Source organism: Chaetodon trifascialis, chromosome 4 (assembly GCF_039877785.1).
Source record: "Chaetodon trifascialis isolate fChaTrf1 chromosome 4, fChaTrf1.hap1, whole genome shotgun sequence".
Lineage (NCBI taxonomy): Eukaryota > Metazoa > Chordata > Actinopteri > Chaetodontiformes > Chaetodontidae > Chaetodon > Chaetodon trifascialis.
The window spans coordinates 5,869,959-5,891,587 of NC_092059.1; the positions used below are offsets into that span (position 1 = coordinate 5,869,959).

The 21,629-nt window shown below is 41.6% G+C and overlaps 1 protein-coding gene across 2 annotated transcripts; it reads right to left on the minus strand.

Annotated features, from left to right (window-relative positions):
• Positions 1–2,585: 2,585 nt before the first annotated feature.
• Positions 2,586–21,529, minus strand: impact (impact RWD domain protein). 2 transcript variants are annotated; one of them, XM_070960743.1, is made up of 11 exons: positions 21,336–21,529; positions 19,627–19,755; positions 19,490–19,542; positions 19,302–19,364; positions 19,054–19,139; positions 13,457–13,585; positions 13,279–13,373; positions 10,252–10,325; positions 9,680–9,770; positions 5,526–5,660; positions 2,586–2,941 (listed from the first exon to the last, which is right to left on the minus strand). In XM_070960743.1, exons 1-11 carry the CDS (start codon positions 21,381–21,383, stop codon positions 2,882–2,884), a joined length of 963 nt encoding a protein of 320 aa, XP_070816844.1. In that variant the 5' UTR covers positions 21,384–21,529; the 3' UTR covers positions 2,586–2,881. The 2 variants fall into 2 exon arrangements, with proteins under 2 accessions (XP_070816844.1, XP_070816845.1); XM_070960744.1 differs by lacking the exon at positions 19,302–19,364 and having other exon boundaries at positions 2,591–2,941; positions 21,336–21,508.
• Between the last annotated feature and the right edge of the window lie 100 nt (positions 21,530–21,629).

The following is a 21,629-nucleotide window of genomic DNA, read 5'->3' on the forward strand; positions in this document are numbered from 1 at the left end:
GGGCAAGACAAATTCCGGCCTCACTCTGGTGACTTCCGCGCACTTGACGTTTTGCTTCTTTGTCCGCCCAGCAACTGATCAAAGGCTGAAGTCTGCAATCAAAAAGTGAAGTGGTCCAGACTCATGAAGCAGAGAGAGCCAGCAGGCTCTGCCAGCCAGCAGGATGTCTGCAAGGAGTCAGTCATCAGGAGCAGATAGATATTTACACCAAGCATCAAGTTCAGTGATTCAGTCAAGACTTCAATGTCCTGATCGGAGTGAAAACGTGAGGAATCACCATTCTCTTATTCCTTTGTCTTTTCTCCAAGGTTATAGCTCATGGTTAACCAATGAACACATTTAACACAGTTATTTAGGGACTGTTGAATATTAAACAGACTTTTTCAAATAAATAAGTGTATGAATTCATTGTGTAAATAAACAATAAATGGTGAAATAATTTTAGACATTATTAATGCTCAACACATTATTTTGAAATGTGATCATCATTCTTATTTCCATTATTGCAAACTTTTACTGAATTCCTTTTTTTAAAAAATTTCAAAATATTTCACAATTGGCATTTACTTTAGCGACACATTTGATTTAATAAATACCACGTTTCACAAGTGGAGTTATAAACCTGTCCGTTCACCTTTGAGTCAGTCACATGCTAACTGCTAATTAGCACCTATTAGCCAGAGCGGCCACAAAGTTTGTTTTGACAGACTTGTATTACGTCAACCCCCCCCCCCCCAAAAAAAATTCAAAATTTAAAAAAAAAAAAAAAACATCTTAAAATTCAAAATACTACTGAAGTCACTCAGAAACAGCCAGCCGGTAGCATGTGCAGCCTTGTTAAGCTACATAAAAGTGGATGTCAGTTGTTGTCTTTGTACTCTGCTCTGTGTTTGTTACAGCAGCAGCTGGTTGAATTTCTTTGCCTTTGATGCCTGTGAATATTCTCATCATCCAGGTCACTGTAAGCTTCAGGGCATTTAATCATTCGCAACTGGACTTTGTCAGTTTGTCTTGGAAGACGTTTCGTCTCTCATCCGAGCAGGCTTCATCAGTTCATGCGCACCAGACTAGATAGGACAGCTCTAGCCTCATGAAATGGTGTTAGGTTCCTCTGAGTGAGGCCAACCCCCAAAACCAAGGATGGTATCACTCTATTGTGAGGCAACCGATCCCCCATTAAAGCAGGGTACGGTGCAACCCTTAGGTGTCAACGACAGTCGTCTGCCTCGTTAGTGTCCCATTCTTGTCATTGGGAGGCTCCTTGAGCCATGTGTGAATGGCTTTGTTGTTTATTTGCCTTTGTTATTAGTCGAGCTAAAAGGCTCTAACTGGCTAGCCGTAGTTGAGCTTGTTAAGTTAAAACAACGGTGAGGGGACGTGACTGGCTATTTTACACTTGATGTGAGGTTTTATTATCATTATTATTCTTATTATAAGTAGTAGTAGTATTATATTTAACACTTTGGGCATCCATACCTGTGTATACATACACCTGGAAAGGACAATCACAGTCATGGACACTGGTGCAACAATCAAAATCTTGAGCCGGGCTTCAGCAACGTTCTCCCACGGCGTGTTGTGAATGAACAGCAGGAAAAACTGTACAGATGAAATTTGAAATCTCTTAAGTGGGCTAATTATTCTCCTCAGCCTCGAGTATGAATTTAGCTCCATGAGTTCATCGCAAACCTCTAAAAAACATGATTAAGGGCTGAGATGATGGGTTCAGCGTGATGATAGCTTGTCAGGGAGAAACAACTCTCTAAGTGAATTATCTGTAATTATTCTCAATGGCTGAAATGAGCAGGCAGCCTTAGTACACACAGACGCGGAGGAAATCTCAGCCTATTGTCTGTCATTTGTGTTCTCATTTACATGAAACGTCCTTGCTGGATCAAGCTGTCAGTTTTATTCCCTCCAGATACTGAGCACAGACAAAAGTCAACTTTCTTCTTTAAAATGGGAAAAGTGGGGTTGTGGTGGTGAAAACCAAACCGCACACATGAGGCCTGGGTATTTTTAGAAAGCAGTCCTCTCCTTGAAGCAGACCCTGGAGTGGTTGATATGCAGACTGCGTCTTTCCAGGGATCAAGTGACACCAAAATGTAGAGGTGAGGCAAAATCCCACAGGCGCCAATGTGAGGCAAATGCTCTGAGAAAACACACATATGTGACAAAACGAATATTTCGCAGACTTCCAGTGGATGTCAAACACGTGGGGGGAACAGACGTGAATTATATGCATGCGTGTGAGAGCATCTGTGCCAGGAAACTTAGCAAAGTTGATTTTCTTGAGCGGCGATGTCTGATCATATTTCTAGGAAACGCTGAATGAATTGTGTATGAATTCATTCACATGCGGATTTGGCTAAAAGCTGAAGTAACGCGTACGAGGGCAAGAATCCATGCCGCAATACGGAGACAGGACGGAGCATTGAAATTCAAAATGAGTGGTAGAATAAATATGGAATTTGTTCTCCTGAATAAAATTGTTCACTGAACTGTGTAATGATTCTGTTCTTTTCTAATGAAGTGGGATTTATGGCACTAGTGTGGGACTGATGGATATAAGGAAGCACCACATTCTGCTGAGGTCACATTATCTGCCCAAATCTCTTGGTCAGATCATTTTAATGAAAATATATTGTACTGTAAACATTTCATTTCAAGGCTTCTCAGTCAGACTGAAGCAATATCAATTCCGGAGTTCAGCTGAAATAACAATGTCACAACACAGACCTTTTAGTGCTGTTAGTATTCTGAATAAATTACTTGTAATTGCAAGAAATCCCCGTTTGTCTGCATTAAGACACACGTGAGCTGGTTAAAAACGACCTCAGAACACAGTGAAAATGTGTCGACCAAAAGTCTTTCTTCAAATTCATTTTGTTTTCTTGCCTTTTGGCTTTTTGGTCTTCGCTCCTGATTTGCTGGCGTCATCCTGTGAAACAAGAGGAAAGCATTAGAGAATGACTAAACTAATGATTATCTAACATTAGCACTCCACTTAATGCTGTCAAAGCTTCTTCCATCTTTAATATCTGAGTGCTGTTTTAAAGCTCATCAATCAATTTCTGCCAGACATTTTTGCCTGAGCTCCTGCTGCGTTTTTCTGCCTTAGTGAAATGTGCAAATTGCATTGTGCTGATTGGCATGCGCCATACTGTTTTAATGTATTCCAATAATTGCATCAAACTAAACATTGCATTCTTGAGCACTCTTATGAAACATCCTCCACTAATTACTGCTCCGACAATCCAGGCTGCCAACTTGCAAATCTCCCAACGCTTTAACAGCCTGAACCAAAAAAAGAAGCATAAACGGTAGTTCGGTTTCATACAGCTGTGTAAATGTGAAAAATTTGATATGCATGCAGCCCGTTAACATCTCATATGGTGTTCGCAGTGGTGCTGTAAACCAGTCACTCTCCGGGCTTCTTTATTTGTAACCCCAATTACCATTAAAATATTCCTCGCCTGTTCCCTGCAGTTTTAGCCAACAGGATGCAGCTTCCTTACTGTTTTTAATAAGAAATAATAGTCAAATTTAATAATGCATTTCAGTAACTGACCTCAAGTCTTTTGTTTCTTATTTAGACAACAGAAAGTTTTGGGTTTCCATCAACAACATCTCCCTGGAGATTAACTGGTGTACCTCAAGGGTCAATTCTGGGTCCTGTTTGTTTCCCTGTATATGCTCGCTCTGTGACTTTAATCACGATACCTTGTGATTTTTACTAGCCAAGTTAGCAGCATTACAACAGGCAGGTCAGTCAATCAGTCTACCAATCTGTCCCTCACTATCACTGAAAAATATCAACATGTATGGGATGCTATGGGGCGCCCTCGAGGCCAAAGGGGTTTTTAAAGCACAGATCATGAACAATAGCATCCCTGGTTCATATCAAGCCCGTGACCTTGTTGCATGTCACTTCCCATCTCTCTCCCCTCATTGTCGGCCATCTCTCTACTGTCAGCTGTCCAATATAAGGCAAAGAAAATGTCCCCCACCAAAAAAATAACGACTTTTGGATGGATTTCCATGCAATTTTGCAGCACATTTGTGAAATGTTTCAGCAAATACTGAACAGATGGCAAGAAATTAGGTTCAGAGATTCATATCCCCCTTTGGTTGAAGGAAGTGGGGATGCCACAACGCCCCCTGCTGGCCAGTGGATGTGACTGCCTTTACTTCAGCTAAACATATCAAATTAATGGCACGGAAGAAATAGCACATCATTTTAAACAGCAACAACAGTTTCTAAAGGAAAAAGGGACACAGCTCCAGTGATGAAAATTACGCTGCACATTTTCTGCATGTTAGATCCTCAGGTGCATTTGTGCAGAATTCACTCATTTGTCTCTGCCTTGCAGCTTTTTTTCTGTAAATTCAGTGTTTTCTGATTGCCCTGAAGCAGAGTCTCCTCTTGTGCACACACAGCAGCAAAAACCCTCCATGGACTTGTGGAGGTAAGGAGAACAAACGCTCTGCGCAGAGAAAGCACTAACAGCTGTTGATTCTGAGGACAGACGTGATGGACATCGGCAATGTCTGAAACATGATGCATCGTGATTGTTGAATAAAACCCCTTGAAGTCAGCAGCAATCAGCCAGTAGGTTTTAAGCCTCTGTGTTCATGATTTTTCAGTGTTTGTTTGGCAGTGATTACTGAGCTTTTCGGAGGGTTAAATATTGCTGCTCATGTTGATCATATTGTTTTCCCTGCTGTGATATTATTCTCACACAAGTTTAAGATTTAACTACAGAAAATGTGATAACGCATCATGAATCTATTCTACAGAAGAATGAAGTCCCTCCATCCACAGACACCGACCTCTAATTATTTTTCATAGAGTCCAGGCTGCACGTGCAGTGGGAATGAGGAGCCTTTGCTGTCAGGACTGGAATGAAATCAAGAGATTTGTACAGTGAGTTGATGGGGTTTTGAAGTAGCTTACTTTTAAGAGTGGGCTTGCTGTACCTTTAATCTATGAGTGGCAGCAGCTCAAAGGTCAATCGTGTTATCAACGGAATAACTTCGCACAACACAAAGACGACTTCAAAGCCGACTGGACGTAACTTCAGGCTGCAGAAAGCGAGGAGACAGTGTTTGATGTCCAGAAAATGTGCCAACCAGACACTTCAAATGAACCAATATCCCTAACGTGACAGCTACTGAAGGGTAACTGTGGAAACACAAAGCAAGCAGCGCAGCCTCTCTGTGTTATTCTGATAAATCTACATCCACAATGAGATGTAACTGTACACTTTCTGACAGCGTTGAAAGAACTTTTGTCTTCTGACTTTTGGACTCTGCTTTGGCGGTCCAACAGGAAAAAGGAAAAAAAAAAAATCTCATCCATTTTGGTTTCAGATTATTGGACGAACATGACGGTAACAGTCAATTAAACTACAAGACAGCAGGTGTTTTCCAGCATCAGAAAACTGACAGCAAGGTAAAATTTGACTGATGATGTGTCACTGGAAGATGACAGAATGATTCATAAAAGGCATGGGGTGTCTCACCGAGGAGGCAGTGTATCCTTCCTCTACCAGGATGTTTCTAGCACAGTTGTTGATGTGCTTGAAGCGGTCAGGACCCAACAAAATACCTCCGTACCATCGAGACACGACCACCATGACATCACGCACGTCCAGGATCTGCGGGGACAGACAAACACATGGTAAACGTGAAATGAGTGTGAACTCGAGAAAGCTGGGCAAGACACGGATGCAATACTGGCAGCCATTTTCAAGCAGCCACATATTTCACAGCAGATGCGATGTGATGGATGAATCGTCATGAAGTGTATCAGGCTCAAGCCATCGGCTGTTAGTCTAAAGCAGATGGCCTGACACTTTAAAACGTGCCGCATGAAGTAAGGCTGAGTCCTGGGTTTGATTCCAACCCTTTGCTGTATGTCCTCCCCACTCTCTTCCCTCTTAACTGCCTCTCTCCATCAAATTCAGGCAAAACCCCGAAAAAGTGGGGATATTTCTCTATTTTAGTCTTCCACAGAGTATATGAAAGATAGAAATAACAATGCTAAAAAAAATGCTAAAAACAATATAGAGCAATTAAAGAGCTGTGCATGAAAAGACCATTAAAACAATAGCATAAAAAAAATCCAATTAAAACTATTATAATAAATATTCTTATATAATCAATGAATCAAATCATGTTTTGAACAAAAAAGAGGTCACACAGATAATTATCATCCACATCATCCACATCTCCGCTCAGTTGTATGCTGTTTGTGCTGCCCCCTGTTGGCCACAATGTGCAGATTTAAAGTTTGAAGTGGGGAACAGTTAGCCGAGCGCTGCCGAAGGTGCATTCAAGTACTTCAGAAGTTGCCTTGTCTTATGTGTTCATCATGTGTAAAATGTTGTTTGATAAGCAGCTGTCTTAGACAGTGAAGCCACTTTTTAACCACCAACAGTGACTACTGGCTAGTTTTCTAGCTAAGAAATAATGTGTTAAAATAAAAAAAATATTAATTCTGACATTAATTTTCTTATCAAACTCAGCAAATTGCAAATCTGAAATTTCCCCCAAATGACACCCTATGTGTTAAACATAAAGAGGAGAATATGGCTCTGCACTGCAACACACACAAAAGTGCATTTGAGGCGACTCATCCACATCTGGCTGCCGACACAATTAATCAGATTCTTTTTTTGTTTCATCACCTCGCACTTCCACATTCACTGGAGGAAAGCACAAATCTAATTGAGGAAATGAGAAGAAAGGCTCGTGGAGAGGAATGAGATTAGAGAAGAATGGATTAAGGAGAAAGCTCTTCATGTAAATTGCTCAGTACGCTGAGAGTGTGACAAGTAGGAGATTAATCAGCGTGTTGCTCAGAAGGATGAGCAGGACAGTGGACCTGATGCTATCACTCCATTTACAGTAGGTCAGCTGCAGGGAGTGACCTGAGAGTACGTCGCTTAATCTGCTCTCGTCTGCGTCCACGTCCGTTAAGTAAAGCAAATATAAAAGAGAGCTGCTGAGTTTACATTTAGCCGCCTTAATGAACATGCTGACTGGGTTTACTAATTTATGAAGAAGCACAGGATTCCAAATTGCCAGAAATACATTAAAAAAGGTAATATAAACCTGTTATAATGGATTTTTTTTGGCTACTTGGCCTCTTTTGGTCTCCACCAACCTGAAGGACATATCTTGGTCTTTAGCTGCTAAATGCTACAATCTGTTTTCCAGCTTGTCGCTAACTGTGTCTGTGTTTTTAGAGCTGATGAGAGCGGCGAGACTGAACCAAAGCAGTAAAGCTGCAGGCAGCAAAGTCAAAACAATGAACTGCGGGACACCATCACAATCCCCTGAGCTTAGGGGGAAATGCAGAGTTGGGTGATAATTATGCGTGGGTTCATCAATGCATGTGACACCTTTCACATTATGCAGTCATCTGACTCATTGTTAAACTAAAATATTATTAGAGCTGCTTTAATGTGAAGAGTCGTGACAGATGCCAGCAGTTAAGAAAACGGGATGAGGTCTCACCAGGAAGCATGAAAATTAGATTTTAAATAAAGCTTCCAGATCGTAATAGAGCGTAAGTGCTTAGAAATGCTCCAACACAAGTTTGTAGGCTGTTTTTCACTTATCCGAAAGCTAATTTAAGCAAATCAGCACGACTGTCTGTGCAGAGTGACGTGTTCTTTCACTGTCCTGGAAGACATCACAGCATTAGTCAAAGACAGCTTGATTCATCAGGATTCTATGCAGCAGATCACAGTTTCAGATATACACACCAATCCGATGCACTATTTCACACCCGTTTGGCTCTCTCACAGGGTCACGCTGGCATAGATGGCTGTCGTCATCTTATGAATGAGTATGAACTTTGTCATGAGTCATGGATCTCATCTGAAAAGCTCTAACGCGACTCGGCACCTGCTGGTAATGAATATGACAGAACTACTACAAGTCACTGCTGAGCTCTGATTAGAGCAAACTCTTTTGCGGCAGCCCTTTCGCTGGCCTTTATTCAACGTTACAGGGAAACAAACAAATTGTGTGGACAATTGCACATTTCATCGTTATGTGGGCGTGTGTGTGAATCATGGTGCCATCTGACAGCACGGGCTAGTGACAAGTGCCTCTTTGAAATGTGAAATGAAAAGATTCATAACTGTGTGAAATTGCTATTGTGAACTATTTCTCTGGAGAGTGGAAATATCTACATTATGTAAATGCTAGTGGTATGGGCTACGCTAGTGAGGTCATTTCCTCATGCACACCAGCTAAGACACATCCTCTGTGCGGATATATTTTTCTCAAAGACACTTATCTTAACTGTTTGGCTCTGCCTTCAGCAATTTTAGCATTTTCGCATCATGTTTTTTACTTGATGAGAGGTAATTATAGTGAAGCTGTACGACAAAATCAAATAACCCGCAAAGGCTTAAGCATACTGCTTTGATTTCTGGTAGCGTAGCCGTCATGAAATGATGAAGTTTAGCTTTTTTTCAGACACCGATACAAACCCAGTCACCGACAGAAGGAAGGCTTCCTCACGGAACTGAAACAAGTCGTTAACTACGCAGTCAATCAGAAAATCAACCGGCAACAGTTTTGATTTGAGACATTCTTTAAGACATTTGCTGAACTTGCCGCTCTTCTCGTCAGCATCAGCTGGCCTTTCTGTTCAGAGCTAATTAGCAAATGTTGGCACGCCAGCATGCTGGACAAAGATGGTGAGTGTGCTCAGCATTATATCAGCCGCATGTTAGCGCTGTCATTATACACGTCATGTTAGCATATTGATGCTAGCACTTAGCTCATGTCCTAGCGTTCTCACAGAGCTGCTTGAATGGCTGAGACTCTTATGCTGTGTTTCATTTCCACACTGCATACGAACTGTCCACATTATATTCCTCACTACTGTTTATCATGCACTGGTTTTAGCTGTTAGCAAACATAAAAATCAGGAGACCAAACCTTTTTGTACTCACAGGGAATGATAACAGCTGCGTCGCCCCATTTTTTTAAAACTTGAAAATGTTTTTCCAAAAATCTAACAGTGTGAGCATCAAACTTATTTATTTTGTGTTTTGTTTCCTCAGATTCTGTTTCACCACCGTCCATAATTACTTACTTTAATTCATGCTAATTAGTTTTTTGGATTTTTGGCTTGGTTTCATTCACTCTCATTTCCTGTCATCTCACAGACGTGCAGACAGGTGGTGCATCGAGGGCCAGCATATTAAAATATTTGTCAGAAAAACTCTTTTTGGACGTGGAGTTTTTGTACCTGATATGACCACTTTGATCTATTTCACACAATATATAGTTGAAGATGCATAAACTATGGGTCAGTTTTATGGTGAAACTGCCACAGAAAGCAAAAGGTTTGAGTCTGTTGTCAGAGTGTGAGGAAAGCTCCTTCCTCATAACAATCCAAGCTTAAAGCCACAGCAGAGGCCAAATCATGCTGTGAAAATGAACATGGCAGCTTAGAACAGACACCAATTAGGCATGCAAAAGAAAGTTTGATGCGGCTACTGAATTTAACCATTTGTGATCTAAATTCTGAAGCCAAAGCTTGATGTGCACTGACTCCTTCATCAGTTTTTGCCTTTTGACGAATGTTTAGCATTCAGCTGAAAGAGCGGCATGTTGGCTCGAGGTCAGTATTCTTAATGAAATAATAAACCTGCAGCAAGTGGAGCAATCTCCCCCCTGCGGCTGTCTCGCCGTCGTCTTCGCAGTCCTGCAGGAAGCTGTGCTTATCCTCGCAGTAAATCCTACGACAGAGAGAAGCACAACAGCTTGGCATCAGGCCGGAGAGCATTAAGACATTTTGGTAAGAGAGCGACGCCGTGACACCGGCCGCCTCTTCACCGGGAAAGTTTTTTTAAGTGCTCTAAATGTCAACCGTAATGACCGCCCAGGCAGCGCATCAGCAGCTTGACATCGACCTCATTAGACCGCGCTGAAATACACTGCACACACAGGCGGAAAACACAAACACACACACAGAAAGACATACGCACACACCCATTCACATAATGCACAATACTATCAAAAAGCTTTCATTCTCTCCGGTGCTTTTTTTGACCTTTAATGCCGTTACGTGCCCTTTAGAGAAGACGGGCAGGCCATCCCGTCTCATGTTCTCCTCCACTAATGAGTACACTGTAACACTAACCTGAGGGAGTTGGCATGGTTTGCATAATAAATTAATAATAAGCTAATAATAAATTCAGAGTAGGTTTTATCACTGACCTGTATGCATAAATATTATGAGTGGCACTTGCAATCTTCTTGTTTTCATACAGCTTCTCCAGGACCATTTTCACCTGCAACACACAACAGGTGGATATCATGACACATCGCTCCAGACTTCACTCTCACATGCCTCCACATCTACTCTTTTGTAAATGAAAAGTGCTGACACAAGCAGCTCATCCTGCACTCTGCCTCATCGCCATGCTAAATATAAACCGCTTTCATGCTGAAACCCCGAGTGTGAAGAAAAATGAGTCAACTTCCAAACCATGTCAGTTTGAAGATGATGCTTCGGAGGTCAACAAGCTCTCTGACTAATGCTCAAAACAGCATTAGTCAACTGTTCATGAAGGAAAATCACACTTCCTATAATTAAAACTCAGATTTGAGTGGTTAAAAATACATTTTGAGAGCGAACGACGGTTTGAAAAACAGGATTCGGATTGAGGACTTCTGTTCAAATGTCTCAGTTAAGTTTTGCTCTGTGACCCTTTCCCAGCCAAACATGGTTCAGTTTGCTGATCTGCACTGTTTTTGAAGCATTGGCTGCTGCTTTTCATTCTGGTCACACGAGCTCAGTCCTCCTGCAGTTTTTCGTCGTTCATTAAAGCATCTGGACTTCATATCGGACCATGTTTAGCATTTTTTCATTACTCCTTAATAATATGCTTTCCAAGTCATCGCCAATAAACTGAAGTGTTCATAATGATCAATTTTATTAGTTTAAAGTAAGCCTTGACTGGAGGATTTCAGAGAGGCATGTCTACATATAATGAGGAGTTTTAAACTTGAATGCTCTTATTTTGGTAGAATTTTTTAAATAGTCTACTAGTTTTGTGCTATAACTTAAAGACTGACAGAGCTGGAAGAAAATGAGACTTTCTTCTACAGGAGTCTAAAAAACATCAACCACGATTCACATGAGTCCTGACAGCGTCCACAGTCTCCAGTCTGAGCTGAGCTTTCACTGGATGCACTCGATGCCAGGATGGCGAGCATGTTCTGTACAATCAGCGCCAGGTGAGGAAACGTTTTAGCACGCTCTTTTCACCAAACACAAAACCTTGGAAGGATCTTCCTTGGGTGTCTTGAATTTGACGTAGGCTGCAAATTTTCATTGCTGGAGTCCTCCATCGGCGACATTATCGCCTGCTGATCGCAGATGGAGTCTCTTTGCTGGCGGTGGGCAGGAGCCCGTGGTATATTGCACAGGGAGTCTTTGAAAATAGTGAAAATGATACTTAACATCAATGCCATCTTAAGAGGAAAGGCAAACAAAAAAGACTCGAGGAAAGGGATTAAAACTACATTAAGGCTCGTAGCTTGAAAGCGCAAACACATTTCAAAAAATAGCTTCAGGTAATGCGGTGACTTTTTTGAACTCTTCATAATGTCTGTAAGTGCATCAGTTGCATAAGAAATGCCTTCTAAATGGTATGTTGTGCTTTCTTGCCTTCTGATGGTCTTTAAGAAGGTCAAGACTGAGATTTGATTACTGAAGTTACTCATTTGGCACTTAAACAACCTGCAGGGCCGACATAAGTATTCTTACAGGCATAAAGCAGCGCCTTAACAAGATGATGTGCTACTCAGTGAATGCTCATCACTTCATCCTGCTCTGCAAGCAGCTTAAAGGTACAAAGTGTAAGAGCCGGTCACCTGTCGAAGGCTGCTCCAAACAACAGGGGGCAGCATATCACTGGAGTAACATGCAACATGCGAGTTAACGAGGCAATTAAGTTCGTCTTGAATTCAGAAGGCGTCTACTTAGAATATTTCCTTTCTTGACATTTTATGAGTTTATTTTATTTATTTATTTATTTATTAGGCTGAAAAAGCTACGATGGGTTTGTAAAATGCAGCAAACTCAGGTTTTAAACTAAAACTCGTCAATGGGCCATTTTTCCTTCAGCCATGAGAGTCAAACTGTCAGTCAAAGCGTCTGTGCTCAGCTTACTCAGACGGCTTTCTTCTCCTCGTACCGGCAGTCCAGCATCGCAGGTAGCGAGTTTACAATTAGTCATTTTGGCAGACGCTTTCATCCAAATGTGTGAATTCACACATCGATGGCGCAGCATCGGGGGCATTTTGGGGGTTTAGTATCTTGCTTTACTACGGCATGTGGACTGTCGAGGCCAGGGATCGAACCACCGACCTCCTGGGCCACAGGAGGAGATGTTTTTCAGAGAGAGACACTCAAATTTTTTGGTGGTCGCACGAGACAAGAACAGCTAGCTAGCTTGCTGCCTGTTGGTTAGTTGGCAGGAAGCGTGTGACTGCCTGAACACTGACTGGTGACAAGTCATGAAAATAGACATTAAATGATAAAGTGTAATGAAATAACATGTGGCATAAAAACAGGTGTATCAAAGACATACAGACATAATACGTAATCATTTGTTTTGTTTCACCTAATGTATTTTTACACATTTATTCGTTTGTTTATTTATTCCGCAATGTTTTATTTAATCACTTAATATTGAAGACTTTGTGGCTCCAACAAATACATAAAACTCTACTGGAAAACTAAGTCTCCAATTTGTTCTCAGTGAAACAGATCTCAGTCTTTTTCTAAATTATGTCTCTGGTTGAACTGAATGCTTTCAGACTATTACAAGGAAATATGCAAATGGTGTACAGGTGTCAGTGTATCCTGTTCCTCTGCTCTGAGGAGGGCAGCCGTGTCTGTAAATATTTACTTGCTTCACAGCAGGTGGAAGCTTTTAAGACCAATCGGTACCTGAGAGCCAGAGAGTGAGACTAACACGAAGGAACGAGCCAGATGATGTTTCATTTGTGAAATTGCTGCATAAATTGGCACATTTACATCTCCTCCCCTACAAGGCCCTCATCAAGTAATTTCTCCTGAAGCTTGAATGAGCTGTCAGTTGGCCGCTTGTCCTCATAGTTCGCGAGAAAGAAGGCTTCATTTAATTTTTCAGTTGAAGAATTCATACACGGGAGCTTTGTTTGCTGCACTGCGTGCTGATATAAAAACAACAACATGTCATTCATGTTCTGTACCTGTCTGGGAGTCACCACAGGTGACAGGTGAGGCTGGAAGGTGCTGCGTCGGTCTGTGATGGTGTTTCCATGTTTTATCGGCGGTACCTCTTCATCTGCAGGACAAAATGTTAAACATCAGGAGGACAAGCTGCGTCCGATGACTCACAACAGCCCATCGCGCCCTAATGAGCCGTACCATTTGCATGATCCGAGAAGAGATGAGCGTTGTCTGTGTTCAGTTTTAAAGTCCTGAAGTCTGGTACGTCTTCGTCATCATCATCCACGTCCTCCTCGGCCGTCATGTTCACCTTTTCTTGTTGATCCACTGAAACGAGACATGTGAGAAACATGATGTCTTGTTTAAAAACAGATTGCTTTTTTAATCTCAAAACTGGTGGCTGGAAAAGGTCTTCACTGGGACGTCTGCAGCTTGTCATTAAAATGACACATACTGAGCATCTTATTACCAAATTACCATGACATGACCTTAACACTGACACTAACATGGTTTCATGACCTATTATACCACCACAGACAATTCATAATGGATGACACCAATTACCAGAGCCTGACTAACAGGAGATTTTTGGGACCAGTGAAGCTGCTGATATTATTTTTAGCGAGGATATTCCATTAATAATGGAGAAAGGCTTGTCCTGAGTGACATTATCGTTTTGTTTTTATTGTTTTTTTCAGTTAATCATGACATCTGACGCTCACTTCCTCGTTTCTTAACAACACACACGGAGAAAAGTGCCAGTGCTGAAACTGGCTGTGTTAGTGCCTGAATGTTGATGATGTCCAGGATCCACTGTACGCTAATGCAGCGGGATGAGACACAAAAGATCAAAAGGTGAGCTGAAATTAGTGCGCTGTTGGTATGGAAACAAAGGTGCAGTATGTCTGAGCACAGCCTAAAATCAGCTGATACTCTGTGTGTATGTGCGTGTACAGACAGACAGACAGAGTGTATTTGTTTTTTGTTGTTGTTTAACATTATGTCTGTACACTATGTATTATTTCATACTCTATGCAGCAATGTACCAATAACAATGTTCACCGAACAAAACCAGAAACACAACCATTTTTGTTTTTGCTCCCATTTTTCATGAGGCGACATTAAAGCTCGAGGAAATTTTCTGTGCACGTAAAAGGCTTTTTTCCCTCAAAATTTGTGTTGATAAATGCGTTTAAATTGGTGTTAGTGAACACTTTGCCTTTGCCAAGACGATCCATCCACCTGACAGGTGTGGCTTATCAAGGTGCTGATTAAACAGCATGATTACTGCGCAGGTGTGCCGCTGACTGGCCACAATAAAAGGACGCGTTGAATGTGCAGTTGGTATGCTGACTGAACGTCCACCGGAGCTGTTACCCAAGAACTGAATGTTCATTTCATTTCCATAAGCCGTCTCCAATGTCATTTATGAGAATCTGGTGGCACATCCGGCGGGTAACGATAATAAGAAAAATATCATCAGCCTTATACTTCAGTGCTCTTCATAAAAAATGGATTTTTCAAGCCTGCTAAATCTTAGAAGACCATAATGAAAACAGTGATCAAAGTTGAACTGGTAACAAGTCGAACAAGCTCACTGTGACAATGTGAGTGATGTGTTTATTCTAGGACTGCATACACACACACAGAAGCACACACACACACAGTGTCACGATTAATTAAAATACCGAAAGCCTAAATGGGATTTCATATTTATGCGAACAAACATTTGGACTTTGGATGTTTTCCATCCTTTGCTTTCGAGCTCCTTCAGCCAAACTCCATCACCGGATCCATTATTTCTCTTGACTTTCTGTCCTCTCTGTACTGTTTACTCCCTTTTCATTTCCTTTTCTGTGAAATATGCAGCTTCAGCCTCATCACTTCCCCTTCTCATTCAACCTCTCTCCACCATGCCCACGTCATTTGATTGGGAATAAGGCATCAATCCCGCTCCTCTGAGATTGCATAAATACTGTGACCAGTTATACTTATTACCACATGAATCTCAGTAGAGGACAATTTGTGCCACACAACAATGGGGAGGGCAGTTAATATTTTTCAGCCTTGTTGGTCAAAGGAGACCGTCTGCCTCGATAATAGATACGGCTGGGCTTGGCTTAGATAACCGAGAGTCCCCGAGAAGACCTGGTGCATGTTGACACTTGTAGAAAATGCTTAATTTGGTATCTTTGACTCCTTTTACTCTTCAAAAGAATCTGCCAAGGAAACAGAAGGCATTACACAGATATTGATCTTAATTCAATGCAGTCACTCAAACGTCAGACACAGATGGGCTTTTCGTGCCCCTGCAGGCCTTTGTGCTCATCTTATCACACCCTCAGACGACATCAGATAGCTGTATTACACATGGAGGAGTGTCTTAGCAGAAGACACATGTAGATGAGGCAGATTCACCTGGACCTTTCATACGACTATTTGTTTATGAAAAACAATGTAATGATTGGCCTATGGCTGAACAGTGGTCTTAATCAGCTGATTAATTGAGATGTTATCATGTGAGGATGTTATCATGTACTTTAACTTGCTGGACAAGGTGGAATTGACTGTATGCTAAACACCGCCCCTGAAAAGAAACTGTCCAATCAGAGCTCAGCAACTGCAACCAGGTACCAGGTACAGCGGGCGAGTCAAGCTTCAGATTTCCTCTCATGTTGAAGCAATGTGCATGCCATGGGTGGTTTATTTTTCAACAGACAAACATAAAACTAAGAGCAAAAGTGTATGGAATGAATTATACAGTGCGTTTATCTGCTCCAATGAAAGTTGCAAATGTTAGCATGCCGGGCTAACTAGCTAGCTGTAGTAGCAACCCTGCGTTATTCCAAAAACAAGGGGCATATCATTAGCCAGCAACATTGCTTTGCATGGTAACAGGTTACATAAAAAACTGACCAGGACGCTAAAATATCAGAATTTAGAAAATAACAACTGGCTCTGTCCTCTTTTTTATGTGGTTTGATAAAGTCACTCTACCTTCCAGCAACCCCAGCCAAACTCATCAGTTATTCCTCATCCCACAATTCATTTCTCTTTCAGAAATGAAGCTGTAGCAGAACCGGCCTTTAACTGACCCCTTCTTTCCCTCCTTTTCTGGTGATACTCAAGGGAAATGGAGGTGTAAACCCGCCAACTGATTGAATTATAAACCATCTGGTTTACCTATAATGCAATCTGATTTCGAAGAGAGACAAGATGTCTGGTCAAGAGACATCTCCTCCATGTTTTCTTTTCAGGGAAGCCAGAGACACCTCAACATCAAAGGTGGCCTTCTCCTCACCTTCTCCTCACTATGTTTCTCATGGCAATGCTAATTCTCTCCTGATAGCCCCAAGAGAGATCAAGACAATAAAACAGTCTGGAGAGACAAACGCCAGGCTCCAGAGGGACATCCACAAACATCAGCAAATGCTGATGCGTCGTAAACCGGACATCCATTGAGGCAACTTGTGTATGCTTGTGTGATTTTCCTCAACACTCCAAGATAACCAGACTTTTATGTTAAACTTAACTTTTCATGTTTTCAACTTGCAGGACTCGGGGTACGCATAATATTGATGTTTTTCCCGTATCTCTGACCTGAAGTATGACCAAGTTTTGATTTTAACGGTTTTATAAAAGTTTGTATGAATTGTCACCACAAAACCATACTGCCATCCAGAGTTTCCTAACCGTCAGATTGGATATGCTTGACTTGGCACATTTATCGATAAGTAACCATAATCGTGATAATCATTTTGACAAATATAATCTGCCTCTCTTTATTCCTACCTTTATTTTTGTATTAGTTATTCATTGAGTTATTATACCTGTTGGGATAAAACTGTACCATGATTATCATTTAATGTTTTCACCCAACCATAGAAAGTGTCTAATGCATGCTGTGAACAATGTTGAAATGCCATTGAAAATTGGTCATTGAAATTATATGTGATTGACCATAGTGAGAAGCAGATGAGCCCCTCGTATGAATCATTGATTAGTTCAGCTCCGTGAGGCGATCGCGCGTCACAGACCGTCTCACGTGATTCGATGGCCTGCCCTTTCGACACGCCCCGGAGCGACCTTTAAAAACAGCGTGTAGTGCGCGTTACTCAGTTCCGTCTAAGTTTGTGTTAGTTAGTTAGTTAGTTTTGTTTTGTAGTTCTTTTGTTTTCTTTTTCACGTCTAGTTACCCTCAGCTGAGTTCTTTTCCTTACTTCTTTGTCTTAAGTTTTGCACAGTCGTTTGCTCCTTAAGTTTTCGTCTTCGAGCTACTCCAAGCCATTCCGAGTAGCGTAAATTATCTTCAGAAGACGTATTCTTATAATTTGCCGTAAGCTTCAAAGTTAACTTTCTCTTTAGCCAAACGTTTTGTTTTTAACGTCAGTAAATTTAGGCAAGTAATACTAACTTTGTAGCCTTCTTCGACCGGCCATCGAAGAGACTCTTAATTTGTACTATCAGTCTAAAATAATCCGTCACGGACTCAACCGAACCAAACCCTGCGGCCAGCTGTTGATCCTTGGTCCGGTTCACAACCATCCGGAGCCGTCCCGCATCTGTAACCGACACCGCAGAACTAGTTCCAGAGACGCCCCGTTCAGCATCAGCTCGTCATCTTGGTACCTGGGCCTTCCACCAGAGCGCCAAGCAGATCGAGCCACGGACGAACATCTGGAACGTCTTCGAGTCAGTTCGGAGCAGAGCACAACGGGACGCCAGCAACCAAGTAGGCACGCTAAGCGGGTTTGAATAAGAGTTGGTCCGTGAGGTTAAGATTAGGTCAATTCGTCCAAATTCTCTCCATTAATCGTTCATTCCCTTAACTCTGCGTTCGCGTCCCCATTATTCCCTTTCAACTGCCTCTCACTATCGCCAATTTATTTACCATTGTGTTGCCATAAGTTTCTTGTGTGTTCTGTCAGATCACCTCCCATCTTCTGTGTTATTATTCATGGTACATTACCCATTCTCCACAATTCTGCTTAATAAATGATATTTTGATTTAAGTCCTGGTTAGACGGTGTCCTTTTGAACTGAATATCTACGATCCCTGTATCCAGAATTTACACTTCAGGTTATCAGACTGGTTTACTGTTAGTCCATTCGTTAGTATTTATCAGCGTTATAGCAGTGGTGCCCCGACATTTTATCAACGAATGCAACATCAAATTAAGGTAGTACACACTACAAAGCATACTGTTTAAAAAAGTGAAGATGAAAACACGAGGTTATCTTCTGTCTTGGTTATCCAAGTAGATTCTTGCTATAGTAATGTTAAGCACCAACTCTTGCATGCCACGGGTTATGTATAAATTTCATATTTATTACATTTTAATTACCATAAATTAAACACCTTACTGTGCCATAATACTAGTGCTAGGACCCTAGAGCTCTATCCTGCAACACTCGAACAATGTTGGTGCTGATAATGACTTTTTACCTGAAACCTGTAGCTTTAGCCTCATTATTTTAGCGTATCATGTACCCATCATGTGCATAGTTGCAGGGTTTTTGTTTTAAAGTGAATCATCTAGAAACACTTTGTGACTTCAGCATCGGCTGGAAATGAGAAAGCCTGTTTTGTTCACTTCGAGAGCTGTACCAGAACAAACGCTTGACAGGTGTAGCAGCAGTAAGTAAAGGGGTGGGGTATGAGTAAAACAGCCCGCTCTTGCCTTGTTATGAAGTAAGCTCTCCTGGACTCATAAATCTATCAAGTGTAATTCAAAGTGATAAACGCTTGGCTCGAGTGTGTCCCTCAAGCATGAACGTAATTTTTCACAACTCACCTGATTCTGATCTCTGGGATACGTCCACGAGGAATTCTCTGATTTTTTCCACCCACAGGTAGAGGATGCTCTCCCCGACGTGCTCCCTGTTGAAATTTAAATATTCCCGTATGATGATGGTGGATTCTCTAAGAGACACAGACTTCAAAGAAATCACACTGTGGAAACAACCGTGAAAAGCTTTTGTTGTGGCTAATATCACTCGACAGTGCCTCCTTGTGAAGTCAGAAATTACTAGAAGCACTCACACATAGAGGTCTTCTAGGCTGTTTGCCAATTTGGCCCTCTCGAGGCCTCGCAACCACGCTGCACTACAAAAGCCGAGAACAAATAGAGGGTTATCGAGAAGGACGAGGAGTGGGTTTTTGAGTGGGATGTTGGTCTATCAATTCAGCACATCACCACAAGATTAAATTTGAAAGTCAAATAGACTTACTTGATCTGGTAGATAGGGGGGGATGCACTTGGATAATCAGGTGGGAGAATTATCTGATCAATGAGAAAAAAAAAAACTGGATTACAATCAAACTGCGTTGGCAGACATTAGTTCATTAAAGATTTTCTTTTCTCTACCTGCAGACACGCTGTTAGTTTTGGCTCCTCCAAGTCGTTGGATATTTTGATGCAAAATATCCTGGATGCTTCATCGATAACACACCATTCATCCCCATAGATGGAAGACAGAGCTTCAACCTCTTCAATCTAAAGGAGAGGAAACAATAACACAGCAAAAACATCAATTATAGCTGTCTGCTGACTTTAATTATGAATTCATCCATTAAATCATTTCAGCATTTGGACCAGTGATGTACTGAAGGCTTTAAACTCTAACCTAATGTATTTTTCAAAATATATCTATCCAAAAGTGAGAAAAATTAACGCTGTAGTCAGTGGTAGTTTGTTGATCATTGGCGTTTACAGCCCACTATACAACAGTGTTTGAAGACCTGTTGAAACTGAAGTTTAGCCAAGTTACACCGAGTTGAGGGGTTGTGGCCATGTAGCTAGATGGCGTACAGGTGACGGTTAGCATCCTCCTTTGCTTTAAAAACCCAGACTGTCATTTAAAGCAATAGCTGAATATTGTATCTGTACTGTAAATATGTGTCATATTTGGCCCCAGCTTAGCTTAGCATAAAGACCGGAAAAGGCGGGAAACAGCTAACTTGCCAGGCTGTGTCCAGAGGTAACAAAATCCACCTAAAGCTCACTAATTAAGAGCTTACATCTCATTTGTTTGCATTCGTACAAAAACCAAAGTGAAAACATCAAATCATTTTCCTAACCCTAACCCTAACCCATTTTATGGGAGTTCACGTGTTGGTTTCCTGGAGTCTCCCAAAGGTTCCAGTCTTTGTGCTAAGCTAACCTCAGCTAAGCTAAGTGGCTGCTAGCTGTAGCCTCATATTGACATACAGACATGAGGGTTGTGACACTGTTAATTAATCCCAAACAGATAGTAGCTCACCTTCTATTATCAGTTACATTTGTCTGTGATGCTACACGTTACACTTTCCTATTAGCATATTAATGTTTTTCTTGGGTCAAACAAAACTAGAGGGGAAAGGGGTTGAAACCTTTTTTATACTGCAACGGACAGAGTAAAGTGCCTTCTCTGAGGATTTTGTAAATACCTTCAGAACAGGTGTTTTCAAACAACCTTCTGGGTTTTTCAAAGACCACCACGTAAATATTTCTATCTAATGGCAGTACAGGAGAGGCACTACCTGAGGTTCAAGTCCAACAGAGACACTGCTAAAAACTAGCTCAATTTTAGCACTACAAGTTTAATAATGAGTCCTAGTGATGGTGTTAATTTGTCTGCTTTCATGCTGTTTTGGCTGCACTGTGTTAATGTGCGGCCTCTGTGTGCACCTCACAGCACCTGCCGACCTTCAAACATCGCATGGATACGTGTTAATGAATCCAGACCCCTTGGGAGCAAACTCCAGTACAGGTGCGTGTGTGTGTGTGTGTGTGTGTGTGTGTGTGTGTGTGTGTGTGTGTGTGTGTGTGTGTGTGTGTGTGTGTGTGTGTGTGTTCCTCTTTACTTTATGGTGTATGCGCAGTTGCTCAAGCATTGTAATCATACCACCATTGTGTTCCTCAGACAAATGCAGAAAAAGGTTTGTTTGTGCCAGATTTTACACCTGCCAGCAACAGGCTTGGCAGAGGCGTATAGGCTCCCTGCAGGCCACATCATAACACTACAACAAAACGGACACTAAGCTCAATTTGACAGGTTGGCTCAACTTTATCGGAGAGGTTGTCACAAATCTTACTTGAGCCTGAAGATCGCCTTCATTCACCGGATTTATGATGTCGGCCATTAGTTCACTTCATTATTAAGTGTCAGCTAATAAAATATTACAATGAATCGGTCAAAGAACAGGTAACATAAAGTTTAAAGCACATGAACTACATATTGAGATCCAGCCTGCGTGTGTGGAAGTGTAACTACTTCCTGGGCAAAGCTGATTGGGTGTGCGTGTCGACTTCCGGGTTGTGCCGAGTTTTCTCTCAACAAATGACAAACTATTTGGATAAAAACCATGCAAAAGACAACTTTAACGAAC